At 40.2% G+C, this 15,743-nt stretch overlaps 1 protein-coding gene across 3 annotated transcripts in view; it reads right to left on the bottom strand.

Moving 5' to 3' along the window:
* The window catches only part of CADM1 (cell adhesion molecule 1), a 335,390-nt gene that overhangs the window by 67,298 nt on the left and 252,349 nt on the right, over window positions 1-15,743 (bottom strand). For all 3 annotated transcript variants that reach the window (XM_073808164.1, XM_019941855.3, XM_019941856.3), the window contains exon 2: window positions 159-305. In XM_073808164.1, the coding sequence (XP_073664265.1) occupies window positions 159-305 (147 nt within the window). The remainder of the gene's footprint in view (window positions 1-158; window positions 306-15,743) is intronic.

Below are 15,743 nucleotides of genomic sequence, written 5' to 3'. Positions count from 1 at the left end.
TCTCTTCTTTCCTCTGAAGAACTGATTAGACTTTAAGCATCTAACATTAAATTAAAAAAAAGAAAAAAAGAAAAAAAAGGAGGCCTTGGCAATCTCTTTATCAAGACAACGTGTAGGAAAAAAAGTTGCCATCTAATGCTATAGAGATGGAAACTTACGCCGGAAGTCCCTGAAATAAATGGTCTGTCTGTTGGGATTCAGTAGTTGGATAACAGAGTCGTCACTCTTGTTGACCTGGCAGCTGATGGTTGCAACTTCTCCCTCGATCACTGTCACATCTTTCGTAAACAAATTCTGTCCATCACCTTTAGAAAAAGGAGAAAAAAATTCCATCAATTAAAATTTGGTTAATAGGATCAATTAAAATGAGAAACAAGAAGTGAATTAGAAAGAAATAAGAAGTGAATTAGAAAATAGACAAGATGGGAATTCCCTGAAGGTCCAGTGGTTAGGACTCCGAGCTTTCACTGCCAAGGGAGTGGGTTCACGCCCTGGTCGGGGAACTAACATCCCACAAGCTGTGCGGCCAGAAAAGAAAATAGACAGGAGGAGCCACATTTGGTAAGGCTCACACACCTCTCTCCAATAGTCCACAAAACGAGTCTATTAAGCTGAGCTAGATCTAGGGGCAAAATACAACTAAGCCTGGAATCAACGTGCTGTCAGAAGTTGTGATGTCCATGCTCCAGCCTCCAGTGTTTTTACTAGCCAAGTAGTACGCTGGAGACGTATGGAAAGGTAAGAGTATTGGCTGTCATGAGGAACAGCAGCTCCCACAAACGGAGTAGGGGAAATATGTATACATCAGCCTTCCTTATCTGCGGGTTCGGCATCCACAGATTCAACCAACCACAGATCGAAAATACTAAAAAAAAAAAAAAAATTCCAGAATGTTCCCCAAAGCAAAACTTGAATTTGCACGACAGCAACTATTTACATAGTGCTTACATTGTTTTTACCACTATTTACATAACATTTACATTGTATTGGGTATTATAAGTAATCTAGAGATGACTTAAAGTATACATTTCTTTTTTTTTTTTTTTTTTTTTTTTGGGGTACTCGGGCCTCTCACTGTCGTGGCCTCTCCTGTTGCGGAACACAGGCTCCGGACGCGCAGGCTCAGCGGCCATGGCTCACGGGCCCAGCTGCTCCACGGCATGTGGGATCTTCCCGGACCGGGGCACAAACCCGTGTCCCCTGCATCGGCAGGCGGACTCTCAACCACTGTGCCACCAGGGAAGCCCTAAAGTATACCTTTTATAGAAAGGACTTGAGGATCCTGAGGTTTTTGGTGTCCGTGGGGGTCCTGGAACCAATCCCCCATGGATACCAAGGAATGACTGTACTGAACCTCAGCTCAAATGCCCTTGAGCTATTTGGTCACCTCACAGAAAACTCAAGGGGTCACTTAATAGAAGTAGGTGGGAGGGCTCAGTAAACAATCTCACCTTGTTAGTGGATGTCAAGATTCCCAAAGTATAGGCAGTTCCGTTATTTATTGCGTAGGGGTGGGGACCTGACTATGACCCTTTGGAAACTCAGTAAAATCCTGGGAAGCCTTACAGTTCACTTTATTACTCTGTTCTCAGAAACTACATCTTCATGTAGTTTCAGGACTGCTCCAGGCAGTCCTGAACCACGCCCCTTCTACAGACCACCCCCTTCCAGCCATTTAGAAAATCTCTTACAGAACATGTCAAAAAGTCTAGGCTTTCAGATCCACTGATATCTGGATTATCTCCAGATCTGCTCTACTTTGTTACTTCTAGGATAAGTGACAGTAGCCAGGGCCCCTCATAAATGTCCTAAACGATCCACAGCACAGGTAGGAGGAGAGGAGACTTCAAAAGCAAAAGATGAAATAATTGTTGAATGTCCAATTCCGCACCAGGCATAGCAGGGGATTTAGTAGTATAAGACATTGTCCTAGCCTCTAAGAAGCTGCAATATTGGTGAAAACTGATCCCTAATTCCCACTTACAGAACAAAAAGTATAATATAGGCAATAGGTACAATGGTCAATCAGGGAGGGGACAAGAGACATTGCTTTTTAGCTGTAAGATTTTAGGCAAACTATTTAAAGTCCCTGAGACAATGTCTCATCTGTAAAGTGGGGATAGTAATTAAAAGCTATCTCACAGAGCTGTTGGGAGGATTAGGAAAGATAATCAGGGACTTCCCTGGTGGCACAGTGGTTAAGAATCCACCTGCCAATGAAGGGGACACGAGTTCGAACCCTGATCTGGAAAGATCCCACATGCTGCAGAGCAACTAAGCCCGTGCGCCACAACTACCGAGCCTGCGCTCTAGAGCCCGTGCTCCGCAGCGAAGAGCAGCCCCCGCTCACAACTAGAGAAAGCTCGCGTGCAGCAACCAAGACCCAACGCAGCCAAAAATAAATACATAAATAAACAAATTTAAAGAAAAAAAAAGAAAGATAATCAGTGTAAAGCATTTAGCACTGTGGCTACCTTTCGTAAAACTGAATAAATGGTAGCTGCTATCATCATCACCACCATCACTTCTCTAGATGTCAAATCCCAACTAAGCAACTGTACGTGTTGCCAGTAGTGTGGATACAAGAATGAAAGCTCACGGTCCCTGCTCTCAAGGAGCTCTCTATGTAATTATATATCAACTCGGGGTGGCTTATTCACTCTCTAAAAAAAACCTGTCACATTAAGAAACAAAGGTCAAAGATAAGTACTATTCTAAAAAAAAAAAATGAGACCGCATAAATAGAGACGCAATTTGAGTAAATGGAGGATTTCCACCTGCTCTCATATTTCTGCTGAAGGATCCTTTTTTGGCAGGATACAGTTGGGAAGTGTGAGAAGGGACGTCTAAGATGGCTTTAAGCCAAATCCACCTAGAAATAGACCAGCCTACGGGAGAGGATTAGAAAAGAGGCAACTAGAGGGATAAGGAAAAAATTATTAGAGGCACAGATAAAACAAAAATTCTTGAAGCTTGAGGAGCAGAGCAAAAGCAAACCCAACCTTGAGACCTCTGATCCAGGGAAGTAACCTGGGTGTGAGAACGAGGCCCACAGGGCTTGTAGCAAGTGTAAAGGTAAATCTTCCCTAGCTTGATCCAGCAGTGAAAGCTTAGTGGGCTGAAGAGTGTTAGAGAATAATATCAGAGAGGAAGAGTGATCAGAGGAGACGAAGTCATGCTTATTTTTCCCTCAGTGGGTCACCGTGACAAACACAGAATTCAGAACCAAGCTGGGGGGAGCAGTTTATTCTCAGATCTGAGACTAAAACAAGGGAAAGGGAATTCCTGCCAATTGAGCAAGCTTTTCAAGGTGGTTTTGCTGGCCCTGGCGGGGAGGTCTGTACAGAAAGGACAATACCCCATTTCCTCAGGGTAACCCAACCTAGTAAGGAAACATTAAACTGCATGATTCAAATGCTATTCTGTCTCGAAAAATCGGACTTGCCTTGAGGAGGTTAGACTATCAAACCAGTCTACCGGATTGTGGAGGAGATTTCTTCTACCGAAAGGAAGTTTATTAGCAACACAAATAAGAATCTTCAGCTTATAAAAGGAACACATGGAAAGGCTACCCAGTGAAAGGCCTTAATCCCTTTGGCCTTATAGATCCTGACTACCATCTTGCAGATGCTGGGACTTAAAGCCAAGTGCAATTCAATTAAGCTCTAATAGAATAGTTACTGTGGAAATAACCATCCACTCTAATTTTAGTCTTTACTCAGAACCCTAGTATATTCTGTCTATATTCATATTAAGGCTATAAAACATTTGCAAAGGAGACAGGAGCAGAGGAGTTGACTGTGGTTTTGTATTTAAAGCAAGGAAAGTAATAAAACAGAGCCAGAGGGATTTTTTGTTTGTACGTTTCTTAAAAAGTCTAAACATTCTTATTTATTACTTATAATTAAATAATATAAGACCAGATCCCTTTAATGTGTCATTACTGAGTAAATCATTCAGGTAAAACTTTTGCCATCTGCAAATGTTTGCCCTTGCTGTGCTCTGGCACATAACAGGCTCTGCAAATCCACGGTGGTATCATCACCACTACTGTATTATTTTTTGAAATTGCTAAGGCCAACCTAAAATCCACTGTCTCAGAAAAGGACAATACGTAGCTATGTTAACATGGTTACAATACAAATGCTAAAAAATTATAAGTGTTGCAAGATATCAAAGTGCCTTGACTGATGGTGGTGGCCCAAGGATGTCACTCTGTAAAAGTCACCAATAAATTATATGGGTCAGCTGGACAGTAGTTATATTACACAGAGCTCCATGCTTGGAGCATCATAAGATGGCTGCAATGGAATAATAATGACCTATTTAGTTGAGGCAAAGGAAGCGAATGACAGTGATGAAAATATGATATGTATGTCAGTACTCCTAACCGCCTGAAGCCTTTATGTAAAAATAATTTCTGCTCACGTCCGCAACTATTTCTTCCAAACAGAAGGGTGCACTGTGACTTGATAAATTTCCCCTTGAAACAGATATCATGACAATTAGGTTGTTACAAAACACAATTTGATGTGTAGCAGAAGGCTACAAACAGGTAACTTTGGTGCCTTTCTTAAATAATCCATTTAAAAAACTCTTCCGATTTTCTAAAATTCAATTAGCAGATATACCGTCAGGGCAGAAACAGCACACGTTCTGGGCAAAAGAAATCAAGTAGGTACAATATACTGTAGCCATTAAATAAGGCTGTTATCAGCAAGGTAATTTATTTTAAGGGTGGAACAACGTCTGACACGTATAGACATTTTTGACTGCTAGTTGGTATATGTGGGTGAGGTTTAAGAGACGGAATCAAACTGGCTTTTAATTTATACCAGCAACTGTATTCCCTATAACTTCCCTATCTGACCCACAAATTCTAAAAATAAAACTCTGGCATTAGAGAGGCCCATTCTCTCGCAAGCAGGTCTCCCAAAGTACTCTAGAAGTTGCCAGGACATTCATTACAAGGAAGAAAAAGCATATTACCTAAAGCAAAAAAAAAAAAAAAAGATAAAATTTATTTTGATGATCAGTAAAGACCATTTCAGCTGAGCTGGTTAGGGCTGGAGTGGGCTTGGGAATGCAGTGGACTCAGAAATCCCCCATTAATTCAATCATCAGTTGACTTAACTCATGGATTCTTTCCTGAAACCTCATTTTGTTATAAACACTATGTAAATGCATTACACAGAACACTAAGCCTGGGTTGGAATCTATTTGACCAACAAGAGAACTGCCTGAAGGCCGGGGTGATGGGGCAAATCTTCGAGCAAGAAGCTGAAATGAGAAATAGCATTCTCAGGCACCGGGACTGGGAGAAGGGAACGTATGTTGCTCCGACGCTAGGCGTTGTGTTAGTGGCTTTGCACGCTTTTCCTTCTCAAACTCCTGGAGTTTTCAATGTCTCCACTTTAAAGATTAAGAACCTGAGACACGGAGAAATTGAAATAAGCTGCCTAATGGAATTCAACTAAGTGGCCGAGCTGGTGTTTGAACCCAGTTACGTCAGATTCTCCAGCCCATACAGTTTGTACTTTTTAACCAGCCAACCTCAAGATTTGTTGCCAAGGATCTACTGGCTCTGCCTTGGAAATTTTACTTGTTTTTAAAGAGGGTGATTTCCCTATGAGCAACTTCTGAATTTTTTTTATTTCCATAATTTATCCAGAACACAATTACACACTTCAAGATGAGAGAGAAACTGTCCTGAATGTAAAACACCTTGTTTACTACTGCTTCCTTCTTTTAGCACTCAGCACACTGCCCCTGGAGAATGCCTTTATTACCAGTGCACGGCCAGCGTTTGCCAGCACCGAGGGCTCTGGCCCCCGCTGCCTGGCTGTTAATAAATAAAGCACTTCATTTACACCGGGGAAGTCTCTCCAGTCAAGTCTATAATAAAAGGGCAAGTCACAGTTGGAACAGAATTCGGTTTATACTATGGCAACTATGTAAACTCTTCCTGACTCGAGGAGCACCAATGACTCTTTACTGGGAAGACAGCTTGACCAGAGAAAGAGCAAATAAGGTCCCCTGTTCTACTCTTTCAGTTGCAAAATCGTCTTAGGGGAACCTTTCTTTTTAATCCTCTGCTGTGTGGAAGACTGAACCTAACATGAAATCAGCATAGTCAGGTTGTCTAAATAGGCAAAAGTCCAACCAACAATACAGGCTGTCCAAAAAAACCCAACCAAACCAACAAAAAAATCATCCTGCCAATGATCAACGCAGCCATTAAAAAAGCCACCAGAGTTATCGAAATTTTACACTAATTAAAGCTTTGGGGTTATTAATTCTTCCCCTCCAAATGGTACCTAAGTTGAGACTTTCTAAAGAGGCAAAAAGCTTGCATGTTTTTGAAACACTTATTTCTTATTGGTATGTGAGCCCTGTGTCTTAAAGCTTCAAATGGCTTTTCCCCCATTCTCATTTCTGTTGGATCCCATTTTTACAACCATATCAGTTACGTGCCCAACTTGAAAGAAAAACCCCTTACCCCAACCCAAATACAACCATCACCAACAGAGGCTCTGCAATTCCTGCTAACGTTTCTGAGAGCTAGCCTTAGAACTGAGTACATTTCAGGAAAAGAAAAAAAAAATTAAGATTCTGCTGAAACCCAGAGGGAGAAATCTTTCTAACTGCACATGTTCCTCCAAGTCAACGTAAACACAGCGTTCACTATAAATCATTAACAAAGCCATTAAGATGTGATTTCTATCTAAGCAATTATTGTCAGCATATTTCGTACACTTCCTTTAAAAGACTCAATCCTATCTTTCAATTCATTAAACTGTTCCTTGCATTTACAGAGTTTTATATCAAATCAGAAACCTATTTGAATTAATAAGAATTACAGTAAAAGTAATTTGAAAATAAATTATTTGAAGTTCAAGCCACAAAAGCTTTTGATGAAAGAATTTAGACCCCTTTAAATATTACAGTAACATTTTCAGTCATCCAACGTGCAAATAAAAGACAGTGAGAACCTGTGTTGAAAACGATGGGTCCAGGACTTCCCTGGCAGTCCAGTGGTTAAGACTCCACGCTTCCACCGCAGGGAACGCAGATTCCATCCCTGGTCGGGGAACTGAGGTCCCACGTGCCACGAGGCGCGGCCAAAAAAAAAAAAAAAAACCGAAACAGAAAACGATGGGTCTATCAACCGTGGATTAAGGTTAAGGGTGAGCCCTCTTCAACATAAATACAATTCTTTATTTCGAAGAGAGACAATCCTTCAACCTTTGTGAATACTAGAATATTTATTTAAAATCAAAAGCATTCAATCTGTCTGCTGTTTACAAAGCTACTCTTAACCTTTTTGATCCTCATCCATGTTTTGCTATCCCAGACAGTAAAGTGGAATTTGTTGACTGCTCCAAGGACTGTCTACTCAATGGTCAAAATAAGCATGAATGCGAACCATACAGTTCACAAGCTCAGAGTTAAAATAAGATAAACCAACTCCACAGATAACTGAGTGGGCAAGAGTACGTCGCACGGACCAAAGCATTTCCTCTGTGTCACCTTCTTTTTCATAGAAGCCTTGTGGAAACCAAGGCCAACAGAACTAAAAGGAACCTCCAGATCAACTCTCTCATTTTATAGATAAAGACAGTGAGGCCCAGGGAGGAGATATGTAAGTAAGATCACATGGCAAGTATGAGGCCCCATCTCCTGATGGCTCATCAAGGTATTTCTATTCTTGGTTATTTCTAAATAACATTTATTGATTTGCTTCTAATTACAAAAGCAAGAGATGCTCAAGGTTTGTTTGTTTATTTATTTATTAAAAGCTTTGTTTCAAGTGTAGTATTCATAACACTTTATCCTATGGCATGGAGATGGTCAGGATCTCCTAAGAATCTCCTGTTATATAATTACTGCTGTATCACTTGAGCTTATGGAAGGAAAAAAAAATATTGAATTTAATCTAATCTCCTTTTATAATCAGTAAAAAGGTGAGGCAAATTTTTGAACGGCAAGTTAAAGAGTAATCTTCCCTCAGTGCTGGTTTTTTCTTCAATTAGAATTGTTGACTTCCCCTGAATACAAAACAAAAAAATATCATCTGACACAACATTAAGCAATTCATGAATATTCTGTATACACATTCTTGTTTAGTTGACTAATGGCAAATTAACGTTCTCTATTTTGGCTTAAACACATACTATAGGTATGTTTGATTAGCATTGAATTCCAAAAGCTGATTACTATGCATGCTTTGATTATGTAATTACATAATAGAGTATAATGGCTCCTTTGGAGTCATTATGATCTATATTGCAAATATGTTTCAGTTTTGCTATAGTTTAAAAACGTGGAGATGAGAGCTCATAACAAGGCTCCACTTTTCAGTCTTACCAGCTAAATGGGCATTTCCCCATTCATCCCAACATCTCCTTGACACCAATTAAGGCCTACTGTGTCAAGCTGCATACACTTTTGAGAAGTTCCCTTTGTTTTCTCAGCATTCAAAAAAGGACATTGATTTTAAAAGCTGTATGATGCAAAAGGCCTGGTTTCAAAAAAAAAAAAAAAACACAAGGCTGAAATTCCATCCTTCATCCATCCTTTGAAAGGTCTGCAAGGAATCACATCTAGTTCATTAATCACTGTTCAGACAACCACAAGGGGGTTAAAGATGGAATTTCACCTTTAACTCGAAAATGCACACGAAGGAGGGACAGCCAAGAATACTGATGCTTATAGTGGTGACTTGCCACAATGCGTTCAGCCACACCAACTTACACAAAGGTCCAGTTCTGCAAATCTCATGTCTTGCAATATCCCTTTCAGAAGGGGTAGCTCTGAAAGAGCACGGCCAGATTTTGCCTTCAGAGTTCCCAAACCCAGGTTTTGATGGATCTAAGGCTAACAAAATCGACCTAGTGAATAGATTTTGATAATTCCACCATCACCTTACAAATTGGAAAGTTCAGGATTTAAAACAGGACAAAAGTTATTGCAAAGGACCATGTCAAGATTCTCTTGTCCCCATGAAATCCTTTAATCTTGTGCTATTTCATTTGTAAGAAGAGCTGTTTCTGCTTTTCTCTTCCAAGAGAATGAGCTCTTATACCATGCCAAACCAAAGGTGACCCGAGCCTTAACTTTAAAGACGAATAAGCATCAAGCTGTTTTTACCTTTGGGTCTATTGGTTTTCAGCATTAAGGCTGAAGAACCGCGGTCAAGCAGTTCAACTGTATTGACTGTTGGTCAATACAGTCCAACTGGTATTTACATATAGGATGAGAATCTCTTTTGTGAAAGGAAACATTGATTAGATGTGTGAAAACTCTTTTCCAGGAATACTGTGACAAAAGAAAGTAGTTACAGCAGCTGCGCCTATGCTATTTCAGTTTTAACCATCGCATTAGAAGCCTTCCTCTTAAAAGACTGAGCTCAATAGGACTTTTTAATCAGAGCCCACAGCACCAAGAGGGCCAAGCAATTACGATGCTTATGATCTGAGCTGCCTGACCCCATAAAGCGCAGAGGTTCAATGCCCTCTATAGAATGTTTGTGGGGAGTGATACCCGTCCACTAAACATGAAGATCTGAATTAGCTTTTCCATTAAAATCCACTTATCCAAGAAGCGAAGGCAATCAAAGAAAGAGGAATATAAGAATAAACCATAAAAGATAATAATAATCACTGAATCCTTTTGCTCTTCACAATGAAATGTGAAAATCCCAGACTTTCTTCTCCTCTCACTCCTTTTCATAGCTGGACAGGTTTCATGGCATTTTCGTTCATCAAAAAGATAGCATCTTTTTTGGAGAGAAGACAGCCTCACCCTGAAGAAAAACTTCCTCCAGTGGACACGTTTTCTGAGAATTAAAAGAGAGAGGAAAAAACAGAGCCCCCAAAGTGGGAAAGTCACTGTTTTATTTGCTTGTGAGACGGCACTGAAATCACCTTGTGGAACAGTCATTTTAAGCCTGCTAAATCTTCTTAGAGGCTCTTGGGAGAAAAGAGGCTCTTAAAAAAATATTAATTAAAAAATAACCACAGCCATCCAACTTGGACCTTGGAGGAGAACAATCTGAATACAGAGGCTTCTTACAAAACTAATTGTGTTGGCAAAGCAAGGAGTCTCTTCTCAATGGATTTGATTCTGTGATGCTCGTTTATGGCAAAAGAAGAATAAAAGAACAGTTTTATATTGCTCTGCTGCAGTAGCAATTCAAAGAGGGGGAGTGTTCCAGCATTTCAAAATACATTGTCTCTTTCAGACAGAGCGTGCTGAAGGCCAACTGTTGCTCTTCTGCACCAACCACTTTGCTAATGAACTGATAATATGATATTCCATTCCCTGGGATATATTAAATGGCTACTTTGCAGAGTGAAAACTAGTTGTACAGTTCTGCTGTCCATGAGCATGGACTACTGGGAAAGAAAATCACATTCTAAAATGGATGCATTGTGCAGGTGGAAGCCAGTAACTGATGAAGCACAGACCCTCACACCATCCAGTGGGGTGGGTGGTCACTGGTCCCAAAGTTAGCTGAAGCCTGGGAGAATGGGAATGGACGATTTTAATTCATATAGAGAACTATCCACATTTCTCAAACCATGAGCTATTCATCATGAAAACAAAAGGTTTAAATGATTAAAACTCAAAATACGCATTAAAATATCTGAAAACCACAAAGGACGACACACATATTAGGTTCTATTATTCCTATAAATACTTAAGGGAACTTGGACTTCTTCCTTACCCGGGAAGAGACCTTGGTAGCCAAGCCATTTACTATACACACTGCAGCAGCCGCTGGTGAGCCCTCACTCTGTAAGAAAATATAATGTTGCCTGTTTTTCTAACCAATTGAAAAGAAATTCACAAATTTCTGTCTCAAAGCTACGGAGACAGCAGACTCTACTGTGGTCTCTTCTTAACTGATGCTTCTCAATTTCCCTACAGGCTAAGCATATTTAGAGATGAAGATTGTTTACAATAACTGCCCCTCTACAAAGTGCTTTAAATTGAATTTCCTTCCAACCCTTAAGCTCAAGTCTCAATGGAGATGGCACGTGCAGTTCCCTTATTTTTTATACCCTGCTTTTAAGCACCCAATTTAATATCATCTTTCCCTTTGATGAGAGGTACCATTATTAAAGCCGGGCCACTTGCTTCAACTTACTAAAAGCTGACTTTTTTTTTTTTTCTTTACGTTTGCCTCCAGGGTGTTAAAAGACTAACAATTAGTGTAAGATATTTAAAATCACAAGGCTTATCCCATGTAACAATGATTACTACACACAGAAAAGAAAAGGGAAGTGACTGCTTTTCTCCACGTCTGGAGGCAAGAGAAACACATTTCTAAAGCGTTCATTATTATTTTAATTTTTTTAATATCAAGAAAACTCCCATGATTTCTGGAGGGAGCATTATTTTAATTATCTGTATGACAACAATAGCTAAATACTTTAAAAATGTTTTCTGTGTGCCAGGCGCTAGGCGTTGTTTTTTGTGTTATTTCATTTAATCCTCACAACAATCCTACGTGGTTCAATATCTTATCATCATCCCCATTATACAGATGAGGAAACTGAGATTTAGAGAGGTTAAATAAGTGGCTGGAACCAATATCCAAACCTCCGTCTATTTAACTGTGGCACTAGTCACAATTACAGTATGTTAATGAGGCTTTATTTTATGATGCTAAAAGAACGGTGGGGAACTAATGGAAGAATCTACTGTATCTGATTTCTATGAGTTAGGACTAAAACTAAACTAATACAGCTTAGAAGGAATTTGAAGCCTATCCATCAGCAATCAGCATGTTCCAATATGTGACAGCGATATAATTAGCTCTATAACCAGAGTCCAAATACTGGTCCTTTAGTATTTAGAGAGAGGATGTCTGTTCTGCCGAATGATCCCGACTCAAAATGCAGTTCAACTCCAACTTCAGGCATTTAGAGTGTCTGCTTCAAGGGCATTCATTAGTATTGACAATCTATGTGACTGAAATTTGGCTGTAATAGCAGTCTCTCTCTACATCTCCTCGTTCATTTTTCCTGCCAACAAGAGCCATTGAACACCTTCCAAATTTTAAAGCTTAGAGCCGACAGGACAAGCAAGTAAGGATATCAGTTGGAACACATCAGATATGGACTCAGAGTGAATGTCAACCTCAACTGACATGACTACAGAAACAGAAACCGGGGAAATGGGAGGGGATAGATGTTTCATATTCTTATTCTAGAGGGTATTCCGAGCGTGTGTAATATGGTTTGTTGAAGAAACAGCTGTAAATCCATGATAAGCATCATGCTGAATAATGTGGCAACATTCAACTTACTCACATCTCCTACCAGGAATCCAAGCAGCTTTGGACTATTTTATGAAATGACAGTTTCTTAGCTGGAAAATTGGGTTCTGTGACTAAGGCCCTTATGGTGAGTTATGCCCTCTATTATCCGTCAGTCACAAAGCAAGTGGCGGTTTTTTAACCTCTGGGCTCTTGAGTTGTTGGTCCCAGCTGAGTCTGAGAAGAAACATATGAGTTAGAAAGCTCTTCTTAAGCCAGGGTTTGATGAAGGGATTGCATATGGAGAGTGGCCAAAGGAGATTCCAGATTCTACTTTCCTGACTGCCGAGTCCCCGGCGGAAAGCCTATGTCAGTCAGAGGGGCCCTGCCGCTAACCAAAGCGGTGTCATTATGAAAATAACTTGATTAGTTATCATCTGAATGTGGGCTGCTGATTAATCATCATTGAAATTAGAGATATGTGATAAGGACATCACTTGTACCTTATTTTCACTTAAGCGGGCATCTAAGGAAAATGAGACCATAAAACTCGGAAAAAAGGAATTTGTGCCGCAGTTCTGAGCTTACTGGTGGTGAAACCGGGAAAAACTCCGAATCTGTTTTCACATTTTCAAAAGGGTAAATGGCATCTCTCCTCCAAGGTTATCATGAGAATCGAGTGAGGAAATGTGAGTAACAGTATTTTTTGAGCTCCAAAAATGCTAAATAAAGGATATAATCTTTTCCTTCTCCAGCTATCTCCATGCAGCCTCTGTCTATAGTGCTCGGACCTTCTTATGAGCTTCCATGATCTGCTGGAATTCTTCTTTTTCAATTTCAGAGCTTTGGCGAGCATTCTTTTCATTCTAAGGCTAACTACAAAAGCACAGAATAAATTAAAACATCTTCATCACTAACGTTAAATTGCAAACTAAAACCATCCTCAGTATGAAAAGTATAAGGTGAATAGCAGATGCAGGCAGAGGAGTGAACATTTAAAATTAGGTTCAATCTATAGCACTACAAACATGACTTATTTTCTGTTTTCCCTCCTTTAATTATACGGTCATGATTAGTTCAGTGGACAATTTCCGTGTTCTAAGGTTGTGTTAGGTTAGTCATGTAACACACAACACCCTTGCTGGAAAACCTCAACCGTCAGTCAACACCTCAGATATCAAGTTACTGAATACGCTGTTCCACAAAAGTGAGCTTTCCATATCATTGAATCTCTCTCTGAAGGCCAAAATTAAAACGAAATGAAATGAAACAAAAACAATTTCCACAGAGCTTGCTGACTTGCCACTTTGTCCTATGCTCCTATTTAAGGAGGATGACATGAGTTAATGACACACGTAGGACTATGTGGCCCTTCTCTAAACAATCTCAGCTGTCAGGCCTGTATATGTCCTTGCTGCTTCCCTCCAATGCTGGCTGTCACTTCTTGAAGATAATTCCTTCCTTTATTACTAAGTGCAAGGGCTTTGAGAAAGCTACTGGTGCTAAGACCTTTCCTGCTTACTAATCCAGGATGTTTGAGGTCTCTAGAAACCTAACCTTCACTAAGTGGTGTGTCACTGTGGCATGAGGGGGGTGTAATTTCCCCCTTCATTTGACACTGGAGGAAAGAAAAGTGCACAGACAAAATTTAGTTCACAATAATATTTGGCTTAGTTTGACAATAATACTTGGACACTAATAGATATTCTTTTTTTTTTTTGGCGGTACTCGGGCCTCTCACTGTTGTGGCCTCTCCCATTGCGGAGCACAGACTCCGGACGCACAGGCTCAGCGGCCATGGCTCACGGGCCCCGCCGCTCCGCGGCATGTGGGATCCTCCCGGACCGGGGCACGAACCCGTGTCCCCTGCATCGGCAGGCGGCCTCTCAACCACTGCGCCACCAGGGAAGCCCAATAGATATTCTTAGGTAAAAATACACCTTTGAATGTAGGAAGCAAACCAATAAAAAAAAATTGGTGACTGAGTCTAGTTTGTTTTTTAATGTTATTATTATTAGTTCAAACCCATCTATTACTAAGCTATGTATAAAGGCAGGTAAACTGACCATGGAGGATGCCGCAGGATCCAGCTGGAAGTCATTCGCTTTCCCCATGAAGCTCTGATACCGCCCCACGTTCCTAGACTTCTGGCTCATGGTGTGTTGTAATTGTCAGTCTCGGCACTTATTACACTGAGAGTTCTATGGTCATTTATTTACAGGGTGGTTTCCTTTTTAAAAATATTTTGATCTAGGTTCAACTGCTAGCACTGCCAGTTATTAGCTAAACCTTGCAAAAGTTACTTAAGCTCTTGAAGCCTCAGGTTTTACACATGTAAAATGGGTCTAAAAATTATAATTATTGTATCTCCTTGAGAACAGTCATACTATCTTCTTCATCTTTGTATTCCCAAAGCATAATAGAGAGTCAGTTTACAGAGAAAGTGTTTAATCAATGCTTGTTAGGGGAGTTACTAAGACCTTCACACTGAGGCAGTCTCATTTTTGGAGACAAGTCTCTTAACATCAAAACATTAAGTTGTACCCATATCTCTCATTAAATATAATTGTGAACTTCAAATGAACTTAATTAAGAATTTCCTTAATTTTGCTTTTGAAATGATTAATTCCAATTGTCTGTTATATTCTGAAGCTAACCATTTGCTTTTCCATGGCTCAGACATTTTCACAAGGTCGAAAAGAAACAGCCCTAGTGCTGTGTCTCCAGTGGTCAACAGAGTAAACAGCCCAGCTTTAAGAAGTTCCTGATGTATATATGTATTGCATCTTCTTTATCCATTCATCTGTCGATGGGCATATATACAATGGAATACTACTCAGCCATAAAAAGGAACGAAATGGGGTCATTTGTAGAGACGTGCATGGACCTAGAGACTGTCACACAGAGTGAAGTGAGTCAGGAAGAGAAAAACAAATATCGTATATTAACGCATGTATGGGGAACCGACAAAAATGGTACAGCTGAACTGGTTTGCAGGGCAGAAATAGAGACACAGATGTAGAGAACAAACATATGGACACCAAGGGGGGAAAGGGGCAGGGGTGGGGGTGGTGGTGTGATGAATTGAGAGACTGGGATTGACATGTATACACTAATATGTATAAAATAGATAACTAATAAGAACCTGCTGTATAGAAATATAAATAAAATAAAATTCCAAAAAAAAATGAAGTTCCCGATGTTGCGAGGGAGACAGACATGTGTACGTACAAGGACAGCACAGTGTGGTGAGACTCATTAGCCACAAGGATGCTACTGCACTATGGGAAGCTGGAGAAGCCAGGAAGGACCCTGTCAGGATGGGGGTGCAAATTCCAGAGAGGATGAAGAAGAGACACTAGAAAGAAGGATCGTGGTGTGTTTAGAACAAAGGGAAGAGTGTGGTATGCTCTGAAGAGTGCCAGGAAGGGGCGCTTTCTAGAAAGGTCATTAGGTCCAGATATTGAAGGACACTGTA

This window comes from Tursiops truncatus, chromosome 8 (genome assembly GCF_011762595.2).
Source record: "Tursiops truncatus isolate mTurTru1 chromosome 8, mTurTru1.mat.Y, whole genome shotgun sequence".
NCBI classification, from domain to species: Eukaryota; Metazoa; Chordata; class Mammalia; order Artiodactyla; family Delphinidae; genus Tursiops; species Tursiops truncatus.
Note: the sequence above shows the minus strand (reverse complement) of the source record. Positions and strands in the feature narration are given on the sequence as shown.